At 36.7% G+C, this 27,103-nt stretch overlaps 2 protein-coding genes across 2 annotated transcripts in view; one reads left to right on the top strand and one right to left on the bottom strand.

The window, feature by feature from the left end:
* Positions 1-3,700: 3,700 nt before the first annotated feature.
* Positions 3,701-5,161, bottom strand: LOC124795409 (U3 small nucleolar RNA-interacting protein 2). The gene has a single exon (XM_047259434.1). It carries the CDS (start codon positions 5,074-5,076, stop codon positions 3,730-3,732), a length of 1,347 nt encoding a protein of 448 aa, XP_047115390.1. The 5' UTR covers positions 5,077-5,161; the 3' UTR covers positions 3,701-3,729.
* A 124-nt stretch (positions 5,162-5,285) lies between these two features.
* Positions 5,286-27,103, top strand: part of LOC124796941 (peptide methionine sulfoxide reductase MsrB-like) — an 87,193-nt gene continuing 65,375 nt past the window's right edge. Inside the window, exon 1 of the mRNA XM_047260744.1 lies at positions 5,286-5,477. Within this exon, the coding sequence (XP_047116700.1) occupies positions 5,357-5,477 (121 nt within the window). The 5' untranslated portion in view covers positions 5,286-5,356. The remainder of the gene's footprint in view (positions 5,478-27,103) is intronic.

The following is a 27,103-nucleotide window of genomic DNA, read 5'->3' as shown; positions in this document are numbered from 1 at the left end:
TCGTACATGATGTAGAGGTGAGTAGCCCCTCTTTAAAATCCCTTAAGAATTCAACCACTGAAGATACTGAACTGAAATTTGGTTTATAAACATCAAAGACCAAGTAGAGCCTTCACACTAAATTTCATTAGATTTGGATATGTTGGGACACTTTTTAATATTGGTCCCTTTAATGTGGAATGACCACAAAGAAACATTCTTCAATAAATTAAATGACTAAAGACGAGGGATAGGAAATACAAGAGAAATAATATCTGCTGGATATTTCAATAGTACAGCAGGATGACAAGCAGGAAATAAAATAAAAGGACCACATGGAGAGAATATAGTAAATGGTAAGGGGCTAAGATTAATTAATACATGTGAACAAAATTCATTACAAATCTTGAATGGTTTCTATCCACATACAGAAATTCATGAATATACATGGCACCAGAAAACACACCAGTGAAAATCAATAATTGATTACATAATAATTTGGCAAAAAACAGTTTTAAAACACAAGATGTCAGAGCATACAGAGGAGTAACCCAGAGTGACCATCATCTGGTTAACTGTAAAATTGTGTTTCCATATGTAGATATAAAATGTAACAAAGAAGTTGTTAATGAGGAGGAACTGATATCTAGCCAAACTAGATAGCCTAGAAAAGGAAAGTAATTAGACAATACAGATATACAATAAATTATATCATTAATGCTCTACATGAGGCAGCCAAAAGAAGTGCTGGATAAAGAAATTAAGTACGAGAAAAAAATCTTTATACTATTTTGATACAGAAATAGAGAAAGAGATCCAAATAAAGAAAGAAAAATATTAGAAATGGGTAAATATACAGAGTATCCAGGACAAGGTAGAATTAAGAGCACAAGAAGCAAAAATTAAGAATTGGGAAAATACCCATAATAAAGTGAATAATCTAATTCGAGGTAAAGAAGTTCAGAGGCATGGAGGGTATTGAAAAAAATTAAAAAAACTCTAAGGAAACTCAATAAGTTAGCTGCATTACTATAGAGACTTGGGAAAAATACTTCAACGAATTACTGACTGAAACAGAAGAGAATTTTTGGTTATAATTAATAAGGATATACAAGAAAAACAAAATAATGGCAGCATTTCACTGGACATAGAAGTAGAGAAAAATCAATTAAAACTTAAAAGAATGAAATGCTACTGGAATTGGAGGTGTACCAACGGAACCAGTGAAATATGATAAAGATAAATTACAAGAACTTTTGAGAAGCCTTTTTGAAAAATGCTTAAATGGTGAGACCATACCAGAAGACTGGAAAGTAGGATTTTTATCAACAATCCACAAGAAATGAGGAAAAGATGAGAGCAAGAACTACAGAGGAATAACTGTAACTAATGTATTTAGCAGACTTAATGGAAGGATTATTAAATATTTTTTGGAAACAGAATTTAAGGAAATGGAGGCAGAAGAACAGGCTGGCTTCAGAGCAGGGAGATCACCTATAAATAATATATTTTGCTTGCAACAGATAATTCAATAGAAAAAAGTTAGAAATCAACCCCTTCTGCTAGTATCTGTAGACATAGAAAAAGTGTATGATGGTATATCCGTATGTAACTTGTGGAAAGCTTTAAAAGTATTTAATATCAGTTCCACCATAATTAAAGCAATTCAGAACCTTTACGAAAACTCTGTAGCAAGAATAAAAGTAGGCTACAAAATTATCTCTCACCTGGATTTAAAGTTACAAAAGGATTACGCCAAGGATGCACTGTCACCAACACTTTACAGGATTTGACACTGGAAGAAGGGATGGGAACTATTAAACACACGGAACAGTACAAATATCTATGAGTCAATATCACACAAGATGGAAAACAAGAAAAGGAAATTAATTCAAGAATAAATGCTGGGGAGTTTACTATTGGAACAGTAAATGGTATTTTATGGGACCAACAGATCAGAATGGAAACAAAAAGAAAAATCTTCAACACAATTATCAGAAGCATTATGACATATGGATCAGAATTATGGACAGTTAAATCATAAAAAGTAAAAAGGTTGATGGCAATGGAGATGGACTTTTGGAGGCAGTCTGCAGGGATATGAAGGTGAGAAAGAATCAGAAATGAAGTCATCCGGAAGAAAATGAATGTTACAAATTCAACTGCAGATTTTATAGACGAAAACTAACCATTATAGTATGGACACACAGAAAGGATGTCAAAGGAGAGATTACAACAGAAAAATCATGGAATGGAAGCAAAAAAAAAAGGGGGAGACCACTGACCACATGGATTCAAGGCAGAAAATTTATGGACAGATAGATAAAAAAGGAGGATGAAAATCAAATTTGGTGTGTATCATTGGGTGCCAAAAAATGTAAAATGTTACATTGCGAAACCGGATAATTAATAATAATAATAAACATTGCAGATGAAAACAGCGTACTTGATTATCCAAAAAGATGGAAATGGCACCAAGCAGTTACACAAGTGATTAGTATTTGATGCTAGAACCAAATATTCTATGATCTTATCTGTTAGTTGTAATACTATTGCATGTAGTTACATGCTGACCAAGGGACAAACTGTTGAACAAGTTTGCACATTTATTAAGTTATTACTAACATAATAAGAAAGGAATTAAAACACGAGGTTAAGATCCAAGTGGAACTAATGAAGTCAACTGACAAGATATTTTTTTCTCAACACAACTATGAACAGAAATGGCAAGCTCTCTTTGCTTGAGATTTAAACACAAACAGGTAAAGTAGCAGGCAAAATACGGGAATAATAAAACCATTTGATAAATATCAAACAAGGATCACACACACACACACACACACGCACACACAAATAAAAATATGTTAAGCATTTTCATCAGACAGGAGACGATGCAATGCAAGTTGTGAAGATGGGAGAGATGAGGAAGATACAAAAAACAGGCTTGACCCCATGAAAATATATTAAAAAATTCCTAATACCAAAGATACCTACAACCAAGGAAAAATATAACTATCACAGGATGTTTCTCTACTTTTAGAAAAGTGATACTCTGTATTTTTTCCCATCATTACCCAGTGACAGTTTGTATAACAAATTGAACTTTAAATATTTGTTCTGCATTTACATCAAGTTCCTCCTTACTGTGAATCCCACAACTTAACTCATACAACTTAAAGCAGTTTATCAAGTTTATCGAGAAATGTTGTTTTGCGACATTTTAATATAACAAACTATAAACAAATTTAATTATTTATTTACTATTGACTAATCAGCCTGCAGGTTATCAATAAATGTGATGGAGTTTTGCTGATATGCAACTATAGTATGCTGCTAATAACATAGTTAGAAAACTAAAATGAAGACACTTCATTATCTTCAAGGGAGAAGGAAGTTGATTGCAGTGTAATGTGTGTTAGATATTTATGTACCTACCGCTGAGAAAGTACATTCTTAATAAATCATAATTATAAAGTATGATGTATGTTCTTAATAAATCATACTTTAACAAACTTGTAAACAGCAAAGAGAAAAAATGCTAAACTGCGAACCGAGAGTTCTGTTGAACCTGTGGGCGATTTCTAATGTGATAAGGCTCAATATCATTTACACTATCTAAGATCTATTCTACATGCACTGTCAACTACAACATTAAATTTTATCTACACAGACAAACACATGTATTTGGTCACACTGTTTTTGGAGGAGAAAACAATGTCAGTAAGTTAGAAAATATTTATTGTACATAAATTATTCTGTACTAATTAACAGTGGTATTATGAGAATACTATTTTTTGCATCTTTGTTTCTCCACCATCGCCCCAGTCTGTGCTCTTGACCAACTCCAGCAATAAGGTAACTACCATCAGGTGTGAAGGCCAGACAGTTAACAAAACCAACCACTAAAATGTCAAACAAATGTTCGAGTGATCTATAGGAATCACCACATCTCCATAATTTCACTGAACCATTACATGAGCCTGATGCAACAAGATCACTATTTACATAGGCAGCTGTGCTAGATATCCAGTTTGGTTCAGAATTATCACTAACACCATGTGCCACAGAAATAGAACACAAGGGTTTCTTCTTCATACTTCCCCACAAACAAAGATCGCCATCAGTTCCACATGACAGAAAGTGATCTTCTGTAATCAGTTTCACACATTCTATAGATCCCCTATGTCCATTAAATATGAGCTGAGATTCTTCAACAACTTTCCATATCCTGATAGTGTTGTCTCCGCCACCAGATGTCACAGCTCTGTCAGCAGACAACGCATCTATACTGGTAATGCCGGTTTGATGACCAAAAAGTGTTTCAATATAGGACATTTCATCTAAATTCCATATTTTTACTGTTTTATCGTCAGAAGCACTAAAGAGTTGGTGCGTACCTTTCCTAAATGCTAGTCCAGTAACTGCACCACTATGCTTTGAAAACGAATGAAGTAACTGAAATGTATCCGGGCTCCACACATTGATAACTTTGTTTAAGCCGCCGGACACTAAGAATTTCTCATCCGACGAGAGAGCAAGGCACAGAATTGTTGGCTTTCGACTTCCATGAGGCGCATCTTTGCCACCTTTAAGTGATTTCAGTTTATTTCCTTCCGGAAGTGACCATTTTACTATACCACCGTCTTTAGAGGCCGTGAACATAGCTTTTCCGTCTTGAGAGACGACAACACAAGTAAGGGATAAACTATGTTCTTTACATTTGAGCACCTTCACATCGTCCTTTAAATATCCTTTGTATTTACTAGCAACATTCCTCCTGTACTTATCCGATTTCTCTCTAATCTCTTCCTGAAGACGACTTGTTATCACATCCTTATTTACGTCATTTTCCTCGGCACGTTCGCGTTCCCTCTTTTCGATTTCTTCAAGGTAAATTTTAGCAAGGCGTATCTTCTTCTCTTGAGCTGTCTCTCCAATGTCACTTTCAACATCGCTTTTACTACTCTCACTTACTTCATCACTGTCTATTTCTTCACTTTCCTTTTTGCGAGGCCGTTTCTTGTCACTGTATTCACCATTAACTTTGTTTCGTTTATTTGACTGCTTTTTTGATTGAGTTCTTATAAAAAAAGACATTTTACATATCTTCGCAAGTTTTGACCACGTGCACAACACACAAAATATTCATAACATACACAACCAAAGCTCTCCAACACAGACCTCACGCATGGCACGCACTACTTTACAAGTTCCAGAGGTGTACTTTGCTTGCAATTTATCCAGAGATCATAGAGTTTAAAATGATGGAGATTTGGAGAATCTCTGAAGTGATTGCATTTTGAAAGATTTGTTCATTGAAATGAGTGAATGTTGATGTGAAAAAGAAAAAAAAAAAAAAAAAAACTGAAGATTAGAAATGGCAGCAAGAGTTGTATTGCGTTGTAATAAGAATGTAGTAGACGTCCTCACTAAAAAACCATTATTCAACAGCTGCGTGAAATCTTTTATTCGCTTGGCTCCACCACTGGCCAATTACAGTGAGTTTGAATTTAAAGGCAGTTTTCCATTTGTTTATTTGTCTAATGAGCGTCACTAGTTTTGTAAACAGTATTTAAAAAACACAGGAAGATACAGCTTACTTATATTTGCACAGGAGACAAGATTACGAAGTTTGTGCCAGAAAGACTTTACAAAAATTCAATGACATGAATATTAAAATGCTTTATTTCTGAGATTTTTTTGGTAATCAGTTTACTTGGAAATAAAGTGAAGACCATAGCAACATAAAAGGCTTATATAAAAAAATTAAAGTGTCCGATGCACCGTCGAATACATTTACTAGTTTGAGAACAAATGCTCATACCCGTTTTTGTTGTGTGACCTGTAATTGGAATGTCTTGCCTTAACAATTGCTCGTGCATAATTGTTTTAACACCCACTATACACTGGAGAATACTGGTGGAGCTTACCTTAATGGATGTCATGTTGAACAACTGTCAAATATGATGTATTGTTGACGGAGAGGAAACCTGCTCTCAGCACATTTGTATCTATTAAACATTTTACTCTTCTGCAGGATAGTACAGGGACCTGATCAAAATATCTAAGGTTGTTAACTGGTTGGCATGTGGAGATGTGTTAATAAGTGGATATGAACATATGATAATCATCAAAATATGTCTTGTCTCTCAAGCTTTCAGTTATGGAGACTTTGGATTGACATGGGTTTGAAGTATTACTCTTGCAAACAAAGTTGACACTTGGCGTGGTGGCTGAAGGGAGTGACTGTAAAGGCATTTTCCAAATACAAGTCCAGTGGCTTAACACCACGTCACCTTGTTCATTCATTTGCGTTCTGAAATCCCTGTGTGAATGACACCTCTTAGGAGTATAGAATAATTCAAGTCGTTCATTGACTGCTTGCTACTTCTGTGAAGTGTACTAACAGTTATGACCCTGCCTTTGTGCTATTGTAAATTACGGGTATTAATTTTATATTCCAATTTATTAAAGAAAAACAACTGCTTTGAAGGAAAAAGTCTTCTGCTGTCCCTCTTACACTACTCACGTGGTGTTTTTATCTAGTACTTGACACTATGTATTTACCAGAATATAGTGGGTCATTGCAGTCAAATCATGAAGCTCATGTCAGCCATTATCTCAGACTTTCATGAAACTTTGCACATTTGCTTATACTTATAACATAAGAATTTGTGCAGAATCTTTTTGCTCTCAGACTAAAACTTTTTTTAATATTAAATTTTAAATGTTGTAATATTCTTATAACTGGGCTCTGCAAGAATGTTGATGCAAAATGGTTCTTATCTACATAAATGCCCATAACTCAGGTTTGTGAAGCTTTTGATTTGGATTTTTTTTTTGGAAGTTGAGAGAAGCACACACTTAACAGACATGTAATTACTTAAGCAGTAAAGTTAGGCCTACAAAGAACAATACAAACAAATTTATTATTGTCACTTTCCAGTTTCCAGAAAAAGTACGGACACATTGAAAAATGCTTATATCATATTTCTACAACCTGGTGGGCACTTATAATTGGTCTTAGATGATTCCCAAGATAGTACACATTGTAAAAATTAAAACTGTTAATGGATTTTCTATGAATGGACATACAAATAAATCTGAAATCAAAATACTTTGTGTTGTGATAAGAAAAAAAAAATTCTAAGTAAGATCATCCATACCTAACACCAACTGCCTCAGATTATTATGAAACTTTTTCTACTTGGCACTTTCTACATGGTAATAGTCAATGCAGAATTTCTCCACATACTTCATGTAGTTTGAGGGGAAAAAATGGAAGCTTTTTACAAACGTAAAGCCGCAACAGAAGCTTGTCATTTGGATTGCATTACTTCATACAAAAGAAATAATAATAATAACAGAAAGTATTTTATTTTCGACACATCACTATCATATTTCCCCAGGTGTCACAGAAGGGATGTATTTTTATTGGGAAAAAATTAATAACTATTCTTGACTTACGGGAATATAGAAAATCAACTTAAGCTGCTGTGGTCCAAACAATAATTTTTAAATATGTAAAACATTTTTTGACAGCTGACACAAGATTTATTTTTATTGAAACTCTGATATTATTTTTAAAAAAAGGAAAAAGAAGAAGCACCCTGAGTTTTGATAGATGTTGGATGTTCATTTAACATACATCACATCATTGTTCAGAAGACCATTCAAATCAGATTATGTAAACTGACAACCTATAGTAAGGCTGCCTCATGAAAGTACAGAGCCAAAAGTTATAAATTTAATTGAAATATTTTCATTATATGAGTTAACTTTATGTTAGGGTGTCAATTATTCTAGCCATTCTAATGTTAACTGAAAATGTACATGTCCAGCAATGAAGATCCATGAAACTAGCAATGAAACTTCTTAACAGCATCTCTGTTTTTAATCCACTGTGACAAATTATATTCTGTTAACTTCATATCTTTTTCATTGAAGTAATATATTCGGCCTAATGATGTTGATTACATCAACAGCACATAAAATGTTTTCCAAAGGCACAAAACAAGAGTCTTCCTTCTCAGGCCAAAAGAATGACACCACTGATCCAGGTGGGTGGAGAAAAAGTAGTTCAACATCTCCTCCTTCATCAGAGACAATTCTGATGAAGGCAAAGTTCCACCTATCATCATGTACAGCTGCTACAAAAGAATTTTGTTTCGGACAAGTGCGTGTCCATTGTGGGGCTTTTTCAATGAATGAAAAAATCAAGGAAAGCTTTTCAGAAGAAGTTACTCTTCTAAGACAGGAAGATAGTGGAACTGGAGGAGAAGATTGCTGCCCTTCAGGTGGAACTAGATAAAATGAAACAAGATCTGGAAAGGTTAAGGGGGGGAGAAGGGAAAAGAGAAGTGGGGTGTGACAACATGTTATAGAAGAAATAGGAATAGGGCTTTCTCAGACATTATTGTTGTGAATGTGGAAAACAGGTTTGACGTGTTGTCACAGTTGGAAACTGATGCGCCGCAAGTAGATGTAGGAGTAGATGGCGCACAACAAACTTTCAAGAAGTGTTTGAAAAGTAAGGAGGCAGAAAAAGTTGTGAAGAAGGAGGAAGTTTTGTTGTTAGGTATTTCACATGGTACAGGTGTTGGCCAACAGTTGCAGGGTGAACTAGGGTCAGGTTACCAGGTCACAAGTTTTTTTTTTTTTTTTTTTTTTTTTAAGCCTATTGCAAGTCTGATAAAGGATGTAGGATCACTTTGCAAAGGAAGACACTGTGGTAAGAGTGGGTGGGGTGGGCAACACCATAGATAGGAACCCTAATTACTCAATTGAGTGGGACCTGGTAAAGATAGCTCCAGCAACGATACATACTGGTGTTTGGCTTATGTCTGTTCTGGGCCTCCTTTATATTCTTTTTTTGGAGAGTTAATTTAGAGGTGGAACTGTTGCTTGAATCAGTTATGGGGTCTCATATCAGTGTGGTTCCTGTTGACTCTGTCAGCAGATGGGGGGCACTGTCACGAGTGGTATAAAGTACCAGTGGTTACAAGTGACAGAACAGTATTTTTTTAGGGTATGGAGGGCAGAAACAAAAGATGTTCAGAGACAGGCTGAAAATGAAATACACATTGATAAAACAGCCAAGTAGAGAGCAAATTTAACATACACAATGCATGCAGACAGCCTCTAATTGAAGCTAAAGATTCTCAAAAATTGACAGGAACATTAGTTGCATCCAGTTGTAATTCAGCCAGTGCACAAAATAAGATACCCTTACTGCATCAGAATATCCAAGGACTAAGGGGTAAACTTAATGAGTAGCTTATTTGTGTTGAAGAATTAGAGTTGAGCAAACCAGTTGATATAGTCTGCCTCTCTGAACATCATGTGACCTCAGGTGTAGATATGTTAAATGTTACTGGATTCAATTTAGCTTCTTACTTCTGTAGAGTAAATATGGAGAAAGGAGGAGTTGCCACATTTTTCAGAAACTGTTTTGAGTCAAGAATAGTGATATTAATAAATTTTGCTCAGAGCAGCACTTGGAACTTGTGTAACAGAAGTAGTATTTCATTCATAATAAGGCCTTTACAATAGTAGGTATATACAGATCACCTTCAGGAAATTTTAACCTCTTCATAAAAAATCTGGAAACTCTGTTGTCCCATTTCACAGTAAAAAACAAGGAAATATTGGTTGGTAGTAATTAGGTGTACTGATAAGGTAAGGGATGAGGAGGTTCTACGCAGAATCGGAGAGGAAAGGAATATGTGGAAAACGCTGATAAGGAGAAGGGACAGGATGATAGGACATCTGCTAAGACATGAGGGAATGACTTCCATGGTACTAGAGGGAGCTGTAGAGGGCAAAAACTGTAGAGGAAGACAGAGATTGGAATACGTCAAGCAAATAATTGAGGACGTAGGTTGCAAGTGCTACTCTTAGATGAAGAGGTTAGCACAGGAAAGGAATTCGTGGAAAAAAAAAAAAAATAATTTTCATGCGGATTTATTGAAAAGCTCTGTCAGTGAACAGTTATTGCAGTCAGTAACACTATCATTCAATTTAGTTCCTACTGTGAACTTTGCGACTAGGATATGTAAATGCTCAGACTGCTATTGATAATATCTTTATAGGCAAATCTAGGGAAAAAAGTCATGTCACGAAACCAATAGTAAATGGGCTATATGATCATGACAAGAAGCATCTTGTGTTAAATGTTGGAACTTTTCAGGATATAAAAAAAAGCTATTAAATTTGAGTACAGGAGCATAATAAATAAGTCAAAAATTGAAAAATTCAGGAACTTACTCAAAGAGATGAACTGGGTAGAATGTTTACAATACTTCTGACTCAAATGAAAAATACAAAGCATTAATTAATAAAGTTACCTTCACTTTTGAAAAATTTTTCCCCTAAACGTAACTCAAATCACACAGAAGTCAAAAAATAAACCATGAATTACACAAGGAATAAAGATAATCATGTGGCGCAAAAGGAGACTGTGCCTACTATCTAGGAACAGCTCTGATGTTAGCATTGTAATGCATTACAAAGAATACTGAAAAATATTATAGCAAGTAATCCAAAACTCGAAGCAGCTTTATTATGAGAAAGAGGTAATTACACCGAGCAATAAAATAAAAACTGTATGGGATATAGCGAACCCAGAGACAGGTGGGGCCAAAATGGAAGAGGAACAGATAGCTCTAAAAATAAATGAGACTTTGGTAACAAGTGCATGTAGTGTTGCAAACCTCTTAAACATGTACTTCATTTCTGTTACTGACAGCTTGGGGTTATCAGGTTCAGTTAACAGTGCAATGGGCTACCTGAGACCAGTCTTTAAGAATAATTTCAATAAAATGGAAATGACACATGTCCCAAAGAAGAAGCACCCATCATAAAATCCTAAAATCGAAATAATCTAGTGGGTATGATAACATTTCACTGAAGTTAATCAAAGAGTGATCATGCAAGTTGAGTTCTGTCTTAAGTTATTTCTGTTATCAATCTCTTATCAGCAGAACATTCCCAGACTGGCTAAAATGTGGTGAAGTTAAGCCTCTTTACAAGAAGGGGGATAAAGAGATTCCATCAACTATCGTCCAATTTCACTTTGCTGAATTTCTCAAAAATATTTGAAAAGCTTGTGTTCAAGTGTCTACTTAAGCTTCTGAGTGCAAATAATATATTCTACAAGTCACAGTTTGGATTTCTTAAGGGTTCTGATATAGAGAAAGCTATTTACACTTACGGTGAGAATGTACTTAATTCATTAGATAATAAATTAGAGGCTACTGGCATTTTCTGTGACCTGTCAAAAGCCTTTGACTGTGTGAGCCACAGCATTCTCTTAAGTAAATTAGAATATTATGGTGTCACCGGCAATGCTGCGAAATGGTGTGAGTGTATCTAACAGGAGACAAAAGGTGCCATTGCGAAATACCTGTGCAGTAAGCAGTCAGTCCTCATCTGATTGGGAATTAATTACATGTGGTGTTCCTCAAGGTTCCTTCTTGGATCCATTGCTTGTTCTTGTGTGCATTAATGACCTCTCGTCTGTTATATTGCCATATGCCAAGTTTGTTTTATTTACAGATGATAAAAAAAATTGCAATAAGTAGCGAGTACAGATTTAGAAATAGCTGCTAATTAAATTTTCACTGACATTAATAAATGATTTAAAGCTAATTCACTATCATTAAACTCTGAAAAGACCCACTATATGCAGTTCAGAATGTGTAAAAAATTTCCTTCCAACATGTGTATAATGTATAAAGACATGCAGATTGAAGATATTGACAGGGTTAAATTTCTGGGATTACAAGAATTGCTTAAGCACGTGAACAAGTCTGCATTTGCAGTGAGAATGATGTCAAATGTAGGAGATATAAATGTAAAAAACCTTGCATCCTTTTCTTACTTTCGTTCTATTATGTCGTAAGGGATCATATTATGGGGTAACAAGCAAAACATTTGTGTTGTAAATTCAAGAACGTCAAGTAGAGCCTGTTCAAGGCACTTTGTATTCTAACCACTGCTTCTCAGTATATTAATTCGTTAATAAAATTAGTTGCAAGTAATATATTGCTATTTCCAACCAATAGCTCAATACATAGTATCAATACTAGGAATAAGAACAATCTACATGAAGACCTAAAATCACTTACCTTGGTCCAAAAAGAGGTCCAATATTCAGGAACACACATTTTCAATAAATTGCCAGCAATCATTAAAAACTCGGTTTCAGGTAAAGCACAGTTTCAACAGAGTCTGAAAGACTTTTTGATAGGCAGCTCCTTCTATTCTATAGATGAACGTCTTAACAGAGACTGTTAGGCTAGCTTAAGTAAAAATGTCTGTTAGGTTTCAGTTTTGACAGCACTTGGTCACAACAGTCAAGATAGGTATTTTGTGTGTGATAAATTTATTAATAGTGCACATCAATGTTTCATTGTGACAGCATATTAATTCTGTTAATATTAAGTGTTCCAGTTTACTGTATTGTATTCACCTATTTTGACAATCGCCTGGAAAATGATTGGGGTGGTAAGTATTATATTCAAATGTTTTATGTTTTTTATATTATACTTTCCGATATGTCCCACACCCATGAGAATCATCTCATTTTTTGGGTCTATGGAACGAAAACTAAATCTAATCCGTAAAGAATCACAGGAAAGTGGTTTGTAATGGTGAAAATTCCTGGTACCAGGTATTGTGCGGGTTGTCGAAAATCTCTTCTCAAGGTTTTTGCGTAGGAAATCTACATCGACTTTCTCTAAGAAGTGAAAAAAACATTTTTCAATATTAGCTTTGCAGAAATCATAAGCCCAGATGCAGTTGTTATTTGTGCATCTAGTTGAAGACTAGCTCTTCTCTATATATGTTATATAGTTCCTCTCAAACCATCACAGGCAGATTTACCATGACTAGTAACAAAAAAGGAATTCTCAGCATCAATAGAAAAATCATTTTTTGCGCTCACAAATTTTTAAAGCTTTTTCTATTCTTATGTTGAGCAGCACATCCATCAATGAAATAATGCACTTTCTTCTCTTGTCATCAAATTTCTCTACTCTACGGTCAGAATCTTCAATACTGCAAACTAGTTCCCGCACACTTTTCTTTCCAAAACATGTCTTACTTTTTCTAGCTTCTTTTTGCCCTATGAAGCCTTGCTGTGATTTGGAATTGAGAGAAGTCTTAAGGGAGATCACCCAAAATAATGTAAAGTTTTATTTGCATCCTCATTACTTTGTCTCTTTAGTACTGATTCATGAAATGTCATCTGTGGATCATCTGCATCACTTTTATTTCTGTCACTGACGTCAGTTTTCTGGTCACAAATCTTACAACATGTTGTGCATAGTATTTGGCCTGGTTTTACATTGATTCTTTTAGCACTTAATATTTTAGGCAAAGAGAAGCAAACTGACCTCAGAGATTTTTTTACTGTTTGTGTGTGTGTTTTTTGAAAGGATCACAACAAGTTCATTGATGACATTCAAAAACTTTTAAGTAATATTATCTGTGATGTCCACATATTGTAGCATTTTCTTGATCTTGTGGAAAGCTTATATTGGATTGCAGCAATATCAAATCTCGATGGTCTTCTCCCAGCTCTTTTATTTTTTGTAGCGTTTTTACTAACGTATGGGTTGAAAAATGACATGATGTTTTTTTAGCAATTTTCCAACAGTGCATGAATTCACATTAACTGAGCACTAATTCACTTAAAACATACTTTATACAAGTCAAATGATAGGACTGCACCACAAACAGATATGACCTGTCTCACAGAAAGACAAAGAACAACTGAGGCCAAATAATTGTTGCATGCCAGTTATTCTCAACAATGAATTTCAGCAATTGCAGCATTGGTTTCATGCCTATAAAGGTTTAAACAAGCTACTGCTCTCTAAGAACACTTTTTTATCACTGTGAGTAGGTGATTGGCTGAACACATAAATCATACAATTATAGTCTTTAAAAAATTACTGAATTAGTCAAATGAAAGGAAATAACTTTTCTCACTTCAAAGTTAAATTGCCTGCCTAGAATGAGTTATACTTAAATATGCTAATTTGATACTCTTGCATCTGAGGCAGTGATACAGTGAGTGGACGAACTTGCTTAAAATGAATGACCCTTTTGCATCACAGCAAAAAGTATTTTGATTTCAAGTGTGCATGTTGATTAACAGAAGACCAATTAAAATTTCTATTTTATTAGAAATCTTACAATCTAGGGGATTATTTAAGACCAAAATCAAGTTCTCAGCAGGTTGCAGAAATGCGATTTAAGCATTCTTCCACATCCTCGCAATTTTTTTGAAATAGAAAATTGACATACAATAATAATTTTTAAGAATTTTCTTTGTAATTGGGCATCTGTTAACTATATGCCTTACTTAACTTCTGAAAAAAATTAAATATCAAAAACTTCATAAACACCTGAGTTATGGGCATTTATGTGAATAAGTACCAGTATTCACTGACATTTTTGCAGAGCCCAGTTATCACAATATCATTACATTTAAAATTCGATATAAAATAAAACTGTAGTGTGAGATCAAAAAGATTTTGCAGAAGTTACTAAGTGTAATGTAAATGTTGTGTGACTAGGGCCTCCCGTCAGCTAGGCAGTTCGCTGGGTCCAAGTCTTTTGATTTGACGCCACTTTGGCGACTTGTGCGTCGATGGGGATGAAGTGATGATGATTAGGACAACACAACAACCAGTCCCTGAGTGGAGAAAATCTCCAGCCCAGCCGGGAATTGAACCCGGCCCCTTAGGATTGACATTCTGTCGTGCTGACCTCTCAGCTACCGGGGGGCGGAGAGTTCCTATGTTATAAGTATAAGAAAATGTGCAAAGTTCTGTGAAAATCTGAGATAGAGAGATACAAATCCTTGAATTATTGTGTGTTTTGATGTGGAATGACCGTAACTTTAATGATGTTGGAGAACACCATCAGCTGTCTACATACTGGAAAATTTAAAATCTATATAAGATGAACATTGGCATTAACAGCAGTTCACAGATTCCAGTTCACAGATTTGGTAAATTATGGAAGGAACCCAGGAAACCCCCCCCCCCCCCCCCCCAATGAGCCGTAGACCTTTCCGTTGATGGGATGCTTGCGTGCCTCAGCGATACAGATAGCTGTTCCGTAGGTGCAACCACAACTTGGGGGGTGGGGGGGAGGGGGGGTGGTTATCTGTTGAGAGGCCAGACAGATGTGTGGTTCCTGAAGAGGGGCAGCAGCTTTTTCAGTAGTTGCAGAGGCAACAGTCTGGATGATTGACTGATCTGGCCTTGTAACATCAACCAAAATGGCTTTGTTGTGCTAGTACTGTGAACGGCTGCAAGCAAGGGGAACTGCAGCAGTAATATTTCCCTAGGGCATGCAGCATTACTGTATAGTTAAATGGTGATGGCATCCTCTTGGGTAAAATATTTCAGAGGTAAAAAGTCCCCCATTCAGATCTCTGGGTGGGGACTACTCAGGAGGACATCGCTATCGGGAGAAAGACGACTGGCATTCTATGGATCGGAGCATGGAATGTCAGATCCCTTAATCAGGCATGTATGTTAGAAAATTTAAAAAGCGAAATGGATAGGTTACAGTCTGATATAGTCGGAATTAGTGAAGTTTGGTGGCAGGAAGAACAAGACTTCTGGTCAAGTGAATACAGGGTTATAAATACAAAATCAAATAAGGGTAGTGCAGGGGTTGGTTTAATAATGAGTAAAAAAATAGGAACACGGATAAGCTACTATGAACAACATAGTGAACTTATTATTGTTGTCAAGATAGACATGAAGCCCATGCCTACCACAGTAGTACAAGTTTATATGCCAACTAGCTCCACAGATGATGAAGAGATTGAAGAAATGTATGATGGGATAAAAGAAATTGTTCAAACAGTGGAAAATCCAGGATGGAATGTAACAATACGAGAAATGGAAAGTTGCTACTCACAATATAGCGGAGATGCTGAGTCACGATAGGCACAGTAAAAATATTCACACAATCATAGCTTTCGGCCATTAAGGCCTTTGTCAGCAGTAGACACACATACACACACGCACACACACACACACACTCATACAAGCGCAACTTGCACATACATCTGCAGTCTCAGAGAGCTGCAACTACACTGCGAGCAGCAGCATCAGTGCATGATGGGAGTGGCAACTGGGTGGGGGTAAGGAGGAGGCTGGGGCGGGGAAGGGGAGGGATAGTAAGGTGGGAGTGGCAGACAGTGAAGTGTTGCAGTTTAGACAGAGGACAGGAGAGAAGTTGCAGAGGGGGGAGGGGGTAAGTAGCGGAAAGGAGAGAAATAAAAATAAATTAAAAGACTGGGTGTGGCAGTGAAATGATGGCTGTGTAGTGCTGGAATGGGAACAGGGAGGAGGCTGGATGGGTGAGGACAGTGACTAACGAAGGTTGAGGCCAGGAGGGTTATGGGAACGTAGGAAGTATTGCAGGGAAAGTTCCCACCTGCTCAATTCAGAAAAGTTGGTGTTGGTGGGAAAGATCCTTATGGCACAGGCTGTGAAGCAGTCATCGAGATGAGGGGTATCATGTTTGGCAGCGTGTTCAGCAACAGGGTGGTCCACTTGTTTTTTGGCCACAGTTTGTTGGTGGCCATTCATGCGGACAGACAGAAATTATTCAGATAGTTAAGGGAGACGAAAATTTAATAGTCATGGGGGACTGGAATTTGATAGTAGGAAAAGAGAAGGAAAAGTGGTAGGCGAATATGAACTAGGGGTAAGGAATGAAAGAGGAAGCCGCCTTGTAGAATTTTGCACAGAGCATAACGCAATCATAGGTAACACTTGGTTTAAGACTCATGAAAGAAGTTTGTGTACATGGAAGGGGCCTGGAGACACAGGAAGGTTTCAGAGAGATTACATAATGGTAAGACAGAGATTTAAGAGCCAGCTTTTAAGTTGTAAGGCATTTCCAGGGTCAGATGTGGACTCTGACCACAATTTATTGGTTATGAACTGCAAATTAAAACTGAAGAAACTGCAAAAAGGTAGTAATTTAAGGAGATGGGACCTGGATGAACTCAAAGAACCAGAGGTTGTAGAGAGTTTCAGAGAGAGCATTAGGGAACGATTGGCAAGAACAGGGGAAAGAAGAATGGGTAACTTTGAAAGATGAAATAGTGAAGGCAGCAGAGCATCAAGTGAGTAAAAAGACGAAAGCTAGTAGAAATCCTTGGGTAATGGAAGAGATACAGAATTTAATTGATGAAAGAAGAAAATATAAAAATGCAGTAAATGAAGCAGGCACAAAGGAATACAAACATCTCAAAAATGAAATTGATAGGAAGTGCAAAATGAATAAGTAGGAATGGCCAGAGGACAAATGCAAGGATGTAGAGGCATATATCATGAGGGGTAGTATTTACTTAGAGATGATGAAGCTTGCACGGGATAGAGTAGCATGGAGAGCTGCATCAAACCAGTCTGTGGACTGAAGACCACCACCTCAACAACAACAACAACAACAACATGGAAGGAATAATCATAAACTATCAAAAGTGAAGCAACTGTTAGAAACGTGATCTCTGCACTGTGTTAACAATGAAGTAATGCTCTACAGGTTCACATTATTTGCGCTAATGGTAGCTAAATTGAACCAAATAACTTTGAAGGAGATCTGCTACATTGAAAAGAGGTGCTGCTTTCTCAATAATTGTAAATAACTTAATATTTACATGTCTAAAAACAAAGATGATATGACTTAGCAAACGAAAGCGCTGGCAGGTCGATAGACACACAAACAAACACAAACATACACACAAAATTCAAGCTTTCGCAACCCACGGTTGCCTCGTCAGGAAAGAGGGAAGGAGAGGGGAAGATAAAAGGATATGGGTTTTAAGGGAGAGGGTAAGGATTGGAATGACTCCTTACCCTCTCCCTTAAAACCCACATCCTTTTATCTTCCCCTCTCCTTCCCTCTTTCCTGACGAGGCAACCGTGGGTTGCGAAAGCTTGAATTTTGTGTGTATGTTTGTGTTTGTTTGTGTGTCTATCGACCTGCCAGCGCTTTCGTTTGGTGAGTCACATCATCTTTGTTTTTAGATATATTTTTCCCACGTGGAATGTTTCCCTCTATTATATCTATATTAATATTTACATGAAAATATTTCAAAGAAAATATTTACCTGCATCATGAACAGTGGAGGATTTTGTTCAATACACTACTGCTTATGGTGTAGCTTTCAGCTTTGCAATTAAAAATAGTGCCACTTGCCACACAGCTAACAGCATTATTCAGTCCTTGAATTAGAGTGGTTCACAAAAGTTTCACTTTTTATTTTTTACAGAAGTGAAAGTAGCCATGCCCCCCCCCCCCCTTTTCCACGCACACACAAACAACAGAAACATTCTCAGGTACTCTCTCTTTCTCTCTCTCTCTCTCTCTGTCTCTCTCTCTCTCTCTCTCTCTCTCTCTCTCTCTCTCTCTCTCTCTCTCTGATTACACACTGTGTGATGGTGTTCAGCCAGTTCGTGTAAGAAAGTCAAAATGTCAGCTTGGAGGAACCTGCAAGAATATTTTACCTTAAGCAACAGAGGCAGTGGAAGCCTACATTCTTATGTGACTACTATTTATACCAGAATATTGTTTTGCAACAGAAGAGACTGGAAATGGTCTGAATGTGCCATTCTGGCATCTTCTTTGGCGCAGACTTTTGAAGTGATTCTCAGAGCAGGCGAGTCTGCTCTGTGGTCAAACACTAAACTCCTTTCTGAGCCACTGACGTCTTTAGTAACCAGTTATGTAGGCTAGTTTTTCTTCTACTATTGTGCCTGTGGACATTTTTCTTTTCAAATTGTGTTGCATTATTCTGGATGAAGTTCAATAGTGAATATTTGCTCATCAGTGACTAAATTATACATGTAGCGAGTTATGTATATCACTCTTTTTACTCAAATGACAAAGGAAATGTGATGTCTTGGCTCCACAAGATGTTGAAAACACTGGGGTGGTCTTTCTGATTCATGACTGCTCAACGAATGCCAACAACCCATGGAGTTTAGCTGAAATTGTGTCTAATCCATTCACATCTCACATGATTGTGTCCCAACATGCTCAACAAGATTCAGGCCATATGACTGCATGAGCCACACAAGCACCATCATATCTATAGAACATCCCTCATATCATTTTTAAGATGCTTCAGGGCAATGACAGGATGAATTCTCATGTTGAAGTTAAAGGTCATGTGCTATATAAATGATTTAGGAGGTAATCTGAGCAGTGCTATTAGATAATTTGCACATGATGTCATAATTTCCCATCTAGTAAAGTAATTGGAAGATCAATATAAATGCAAATTGATTTACACATGACATCTGTATGGCACGAAAAGTGGCAGTTGATGCAAAACAATAAAAAATTTTGAAGTCCTCCAAGTGAGTGTTAAAAAATATCCATTAAATTTTAGTTACATGATCAAACACACATTTAATTTTTGTGAATTGTGGTTTACTTGCCTCATAATATATATAATCTAACAATGGAAAATCCAGGATGGAATGTAACAATATTATGAGAAGGAAAGTTGCTGCTCACCACAAAGCAGAGATGCTAAGTCACAGATAGGCACAACAAAAAGACTCTCACAATTAAAGCTTTCTGCCATTAAGACCTTCGTCAACAATACACACACACACTCACACACGTGTGTGTGTGTGTGTGTGTGTGTGTGTGTGTGTGTGTGTGTGTATTGTTGACGAAGGCCTTAATGGCCGGAAGCTTCAATTGTGAGAGTATTTTTGTTGTGCCTATCTGCGACTCAGCATCTCTGCTATATGGTGAATGTACAGCCTATCTGCAACTCAGTGTCTCTGCTATATGGTGAATGAACATAATCTAAATCATTTGACTCAGGTACAGGACACATGTCAAATCATGGTAAAATTTCACCGTAAACAAAGAAAGCTGATGTCAACAAACAATATAGTAATAATAATAATAATAATAATAATAATAATAATACAATTTTGTCATACATACATACATACAATAAACTCTAACACTTAATTACCCCTTGCTCAAATTATCATTTCATCCTCTGTGAATTCCTCTATTAAATAGTAGCATTTCCCAAACAGAATCTGCTGTAGCCTTGTTTTTTTAAAATTTCTGGCTTCATTTTAAATATATTTGTGCCCATTGAATGTTGTTGATTCAGCCTAGGGATTACAATTACAAAAAAGTTAAATTGGAAGCATTTCATAGAGAATGTAATGGGCAAAGAGAATGAAAGATTTTGTTTTATTAACAGAACCTCAGAAGATGCAACAAATCTACTGAAGTGGCTGCTGACACTGCACTTGTCCATCACCTTTTGAGTATTAGTATGCAGTATGGCATCCTTACCAGATATATGTGATGGAGGACATCAAAAAAGTTCAGCTCGTTTGATGTTATTGTGAAATGGGAGAGAGATGGTCACAAATATAAAATGTGAACAGTGGTGGCAGTAATTGAGAAAAATGTGTTTGTCATTGCAACAAGATCTTTTCATAAAATTTCAGTCATCATCTTTCTCCTCCAAATGTGAGGATATTTTGTTGACTCCCAGTTGCATAGCGAGAAAAGATCGTCACACTAAACAAGAGAAATCAGAGCCTGCAATGGAAGGATTTAGGTGTTTATTTTTCTCATGTGCTATTGGAGGGTGAAATGGTTGAGAAATAGTCTGAAAGTGATCTTGTGAACCCTGTGCCAAACATATAACTGGCAGGACAACAGGGAACATGCCTCAGGTAGAGATTAAAACAGGGGACTGTATCATAAAGGAACCTGAGTTGGTTGCAGAAATATTTAATAACCACTTTTTGAGAGCAGCAGAGAAGGCAGGCTGTAATGGTTCTATAGAAAAATCGTTGTCCCTCCTACAGAAAACTATTAGCAACAGAGTCCCACAGTTATCTTTACCTCCAGTTACTGTAAGAGAAGTCATAAGAGTAATTAGATCATTAAAAAATAAAAATTCTGCTGGTGTGGACAATATTTCTAGGAAAATACTGAAACACTGTTATAAATTTGTTTGTCCCGTCTTATGCAACATATACAATACATCCCTACAAGAAGGGATTGTCCCTGACAGACTAAAGTTGGCTGGAGTGATTCCTCTCTTTAAAAAAGGTGATAAAAGCATTGTTACAAACTATCGCCCAATATCCCTATTAACTACCTTCTCGAAAATTCTAGAAAAACTCATGCACAGGAGGATTGTAGACCATGTCAACTTCCACAGTATCTTAAGCAAAAATCAGTTTGGTTTTCGTGCTGGTCTTTGTACTGAACAGGCAATATTCTCTTTCAGCAACCAAGTTTTGGAAGCCATTAACAAAAAAATGTCTCCAGTGGGTATTTTTTGTGATCTTACGAAAGCCTTTGACTGTGTAAACCACCAAATTCTCTTGAAAAAGGCAGAATACTATGGTTTAGGTGGCACTGTTGGCTTGTGGCTACAATCATATCTACAGGATCGGAAGCAGACTGTAATGCTAAATGGCTCTTCTGGAGAACCTGCCTCGTCTGAATGGGGCATGATAACGTGTGGTGTGCCTCAAGGCTCCGTTTTGGGCCCACTGTTTTTCCTCATATTTATTAATGACCTTCCTCTTTGTTCTGAGACAAACAGCAAATTTACCCTGTTTGCCGATGATACAACAATTCTAATTGACGATTTGATTGATCATGATCTTGAACAAACTACAAGTACTGTTTTTAATGACATCTTAAATTGGTTCTCCTCAAATGGTCTCTCACTCAATGCAGATAAAACTCATTATATGAGGTTCCATACATCACAAAGTAATCTCGATGAAATTAACATAAAATGTAGAGATCAACAAATACTGAAAGTTGAAGGTACAAAATTCCTGGGTGCTTACATAGACAGTAAATGTAATTGGTCAGTTCACATTCTTCATCTGTGTAAAAAACTTAGCTCGGCAACATTTGTATTACGGGTAATTTCTTCAGTGGCTGAAGTTGACACCATTAAGGTTGCCTACTTTGGCTACTTCCACTCATTGATGTCATATGCTATCATATTCTGGGGGAACCAAACACTTGCAAAAAAAGTTTTCACCATCCAAAAAAAAAAAAAAAAAAAAAAAAAAAAAAAAAAAAAAAAAAAAAAAAAAAAAAAAAGCAATCAGACCATCAAAGACACTCTTGCAGGCACTTGTTTCGGAAGATAGGTATCCTAACAACTGCCTCACAGTATATTTTTTCCTTGCTGACCTTTGTGTGCAAAAATTATTCTATCTACCAAGACAACAGTAAATTCCATGGCTATAACACCAGAAACAAAAACAATCTACATTTCGAAATGAAACGTCTCACTCTGGTACAAAAAGGAGTTTACTACTCCAGCATTAAGCTGTTCAATGCTCTACCACTACATATCAAATGTGTTCATACAGAACTGCCAAAATTTAAACAACTTCTCAAAGGTTACCTGACAGAGAAATCTTTTTATACTGTGGATGAATATCTGAAAGAAAATGTATACCATCACTGAACTTATTATGTCTAGAAGTAGTTCAATTGATTTTATTGAGCATTAGCACACTTTTTGTAACAACAAATTGGCTGTACCTGTATTTACTCTTGTAGGCCTAATATCTGATTTAACTTTGTGCTCTTATCTTTAACCTTTATTTGAAACTCCTTTTTCTGTTAAATGGTTGTTATGTTATCTAACTGACGTTGTATCTATTACTGTATTTATAGTATGTCTTACTTAAACTATGTACAATTTGGCATTGAATTGCCCTTTGTATTTATTGTAAATTTAAATTGAAACCTGTACAATTTGACACGTTCCATATCCTTGTGATTGACTCACTAACTGGATCTACGGAACAAGAAATAAATAAATAAATAAATTGCAGAGTAATCATATAGACGTAGGCACTATGTGCTGTACATGAATAAACAAATGCACAAGATCAAACACTTATTCACCAGTGATATAAGATAACAGTTATGTCAGGGTCCACATTTGATCTCATTTAAACATCCCACAGACGAGAATACCTCCACCACCTCTCTGCTGTTGCTCTGTTGCCATGAATCATTGCTCTGTTGCCATGTGTGATTCAAAGCAAACAGGGAATCTGGTCTCTAAAGTGAATGCTAACACAGGCCTCTGTACAGTCAGTAAAAAATAAGGTCTTGGAATCACAGTTTTACTGTCTTAATGAACTCAGAAATGTTAGTGTAATATGCTTTATGCAACACTGGCTTAAAATAGACGAAATAAGAGCAACCCTCATAATGAACTGTAATACTGATACATACTCATACAGAACTTCGAAAACAGGTGATGGTTGCTTGGTGTTAGAGAAGCTACCCAGTTCTGTGAACTTGCAAAAACTAGCATCCTAAATGTTGAGAAACGTTTCAAGCACTGTGTTCTTGAGATCAGTCAACCAAAACAAATCATGTCTGCATTTACAGGGCACTAGATGGTATTCTATCATTATTCCAAGAGAAACTGGAATGAGTTATTAATGTCTTCATGGTAAGAAGCAAAAGAATTATATTATATTTGGTTTTTCATATAAACTTAAGCCATCGAGTCACATGAATCAACTACCTTAAAAACCTTTTAATACATTGTGTATGACTAAAATTTTAAAGTTGCTTACAAGAATAGCACCTACATGCTGCACCTCAACAGATGCCACATTCATAAACACTAATTGTACACTTGCAATCAGTGTAAAAAACTTTCTCCATGAGCTTTCAGACCATGAGGACCTCTTACTTAAGCTTAAACAAATGGGTGTAAACAAATCCTCGCTACCAACATCATGTACAAAGAGATATTAAACATACCAAAAGCTTGGTGTTAGTTAAGCACCTACTAAAGGATGAGACCAGAGAAAATGTTTATCTTGAGGATGAGACTGAAAATCATCATCATCATCATCATCATCATTTAAGACTGATTATGCCTTTCAGCGTTCAGTCTGGAGCATAGCCCCCTTATAAAATTCCTCCATGATCCCCTATTCAGTGTTAACATTGGTGCCTCTTCTGATGTTAAACCTATTACTTCAAAATCATTCTTAACCGAATCTAGGTACCTTCTCCTTGGTCTGCCCCGACTCCTCCTACCCTCAACTGCTGAACCTATGAGTCTCTTGGGTAACCTTGCTTCTCCCATGCGTGTAACATGACCCCACCATCTAAGCCTGTTCACCCTGGCTGCTACATCTATAGAGTTCATTCCCAGTTTTTCTTTGATTTCCTCATTGTGGACACCCTTCTGCCATTGTTCCCATCTACTAGTACCTGCAATCATCCTAGCTACTTTCATATCTGTAACCTCAACGTTGTTGATAAGGTAACCTGAATCCACCCAGCTTTTGCTCCCATACAACAGAGTTGGTCGAAAGATTGAACGGTGCACAGATAACTTAGTCTTGGTACTGACTTCCTTCTTGCAGAAGAGAGTAGATCGTAGCTGAGCGCTCACTGCATTAGCTTTGCTACACCTCGCTTCCAGTTCTTTCACTATGTTGCCATCCTGTGAGAATATGCATCCTAAGTACTTGAAACCGTCCACCTGTTCTAACTTTGTTCCTCTTATTTGGCACTCAGTCCGTTTATATTTCTTTCCCACTGACATTACTTTCGTTTTGGAGATGCTAATCCTCATACCATAGTCCTTACATTTCTGATCTAGCTCTGAAATATTACTTTGCAAACTTTCAATTGAATCTGCCAACACAACTAAGTCATCCGCATATGCAAGACTGCTTATTTTGTGTTCACATATCTTAATCTCAGCCAGCCAGTCAATTGTTTTCAACATATGATCCATAAAAATAAATAAATAAATAAATAAATAATATGAGCAACAGTGGAGAGAGGTTGCAGCCTTGTCTTACCCCTGAAACTACTCTGAACCATGAACTCAATTTACCATCAACTCTAACTGCTGCCTGACTATCCATGTAAAGACCTTTAATTGCTTGCAAAAGTTTGCCTCCTATTCCATAATCTCGTAGAACAGACAATAACTTCCTCCTAGGAACCCGGTCATATGCCTTTTCTAGATCTATAAAGCATAGATACAATTCCCTGTTCCACTCATAACACTTCTCCATTATTTGCCGTAAGCTAAAGGTCTGGTCGTGACAACCTCTAACAGGCCTAAACCCACACTGATTTTCATCCAATTGGTCCTCAACTAATACTCGCACTTTCCTTTCAACAATACCTGAGAAGATTTTACTCACAATGCTGATTAAAGAGATACCTCTGTAGTTGTTACAATCTTTTCTATTTCCATGTTTAAAGATTGGTGAGATTACTGCTTTCGTCCAGTCTGATGGAACCTGTCCCGACTCCCAGGCCATTTCAATTATCCTGTGTAGCCATTTAAGACCTGACATTCCACTGTATTTGATGAGTTCCGACTTAATTTCATCCACCCCAGCTGCTTTATTGCACTGCAATCTATTGACCATTTTCTCCACTTCCTCAAATGTTATCCTATTTCCATCATCATTCCTATCCCATTCTACCTCGAAATCTGAAACATTACTGATTGTGTTTTCACATACATTGAGCAACTCTTCAAAATATGCCCTCCATCTGCCCAAGGCATCCACAGGATCCACCACTGAGACTGAAAAAGGTAACAAAAATATTTGTTGATAATCTGTCCATTGTTTTAACATTGCATTTGCTCTCTAAACACATACAGAAAAACCATTGAGAAGCAATGGATACAAAGATGGATCACCAAGGGAATAATCAATCTCCTGTGCAACCTAGAAAGAATGTTTCATGGAAACTAAGACAAACAGTGATCCAAAGATACTATAAAAAGTATAAAATAGTCCTCGAGAAGATCATAACTAATGCATTACAGATCTCTAAGCACAAGTTTAAACTTGGGTAACATGAGTAACACACTTTCAGAAGTTGTCACTGGTACTGCAGGAATCAAATCTGAGTGGGTCTCACCTGAATACCTCCAGCTAAATGAAACACATATTTGTATGCGCAGACTGAAGTAATGAATGAAAATTTGTACCACAGCCTGGATTCAAACCTGGGTATCCTGCTCATTAGGCGGAGGTGTTAACCACTATGCCACTGTGGCACAGTGGCTTTGCACAACTGCACGGACAACAATAGCATGCCTCCCTCCTCAGTCCAAATTCCCATTTGCACCTCAGCCCATTTGGTATTCCCCCTAAACTCGAACAGCTTTGCAGAGGTTCTTCAGCTGTATTGGAATAGCACCTCAGCATTGAATAAAATGGGGGATCCTGCCTGAAACCCAGGCATAGGTGCTTTAATCAAATGAAACTATATGGTTCCAGAGACTTTTTCCAGTCTCACACATCTATGGTATACACTGGATGCCTCTCTGAAGAGTCATAAGGCACATTTTCTGTGATTTTTCAGCAGATATTTGCAATTTTGTTTTTGAATCGTGTAGCTGGAGTCAACCCAAGCAATTACTGCTCACCATGTTTTATACGATGCCCGGTAACAACAGAAAGCATCAGTTTATTTCCCATTACAAACAAAATTATTTTTGAATCAGAATGTTATATGCCCATTCGATAGAGTACTTCCAAACTGGCCGAGTCCTATATTTGTTTTATTGATATCTATTAACAGGGACAGTAAAAGATTAAGAATATGCGGCAGTCCAGCAGCAACTCGGTAGCACAGGATGCTTGGCGGTAGCAGATGGCACAGGCCAAGGTAATGCTATTGCAGCTGGAGTACTTGTTATTCTTTGTGTTTTACTGTCCCTGTTAATACTTATTGATAAAATGATTACTGCAGCAAACTAACCTGGGACTGCTCTATTGAATGGGCATATAAAATTCTGCTTTAACAGTCATTTTATTTGTAACGGGAAACAAACCAATGCTTTCTATCAATGCTGGGTGTCACATGAAAGAAGTAATGAGTACTGTTTGTTTGGGCTGACTCCTGCAATACACTGCAGAAATTAAATTGCAAATATCTGCTGAAACACCAGAGAAAGTGTGCCTGACGACTCTTAGGACAGACACCCCATATAAACAGACTCAACGAATTTTCAATCGTCGCTTCAGTCTGTACATATACG

Source organism: Schistocerca piceifrons, chromosome 1, assembly GCF_021461385.2.
Source record: "Schistocerca piceifrons isolate TAMUIC-IGC-003096 chromosome 1, iqSchPice1.1, whole genome shotgun sequence".
In the NCBI taxonomy this organism is placed as follows: domain Eukaryota; kingdom Metazoa; phylum Arthropoda; class Insecta; order Orthoptera; family Acrididae; genus Schistocerca; species Schistocerca piceifrons.
The sequence above is the reverse complement of the archived record's forward strand: the minus strand, read 5'-3'. Positions and strand labels throughout refer to the sequence as shown.

What these genes read in the sequence shown, in the direction of transcription:
- LOC124795409 (XM_047259434.1), bottom strand. Translation starts at nt 5,076, where the DNA reads ATGTCTTTTTTTATAAGAACTCAATCAAAAAAGCAGTCAAATAAACGA.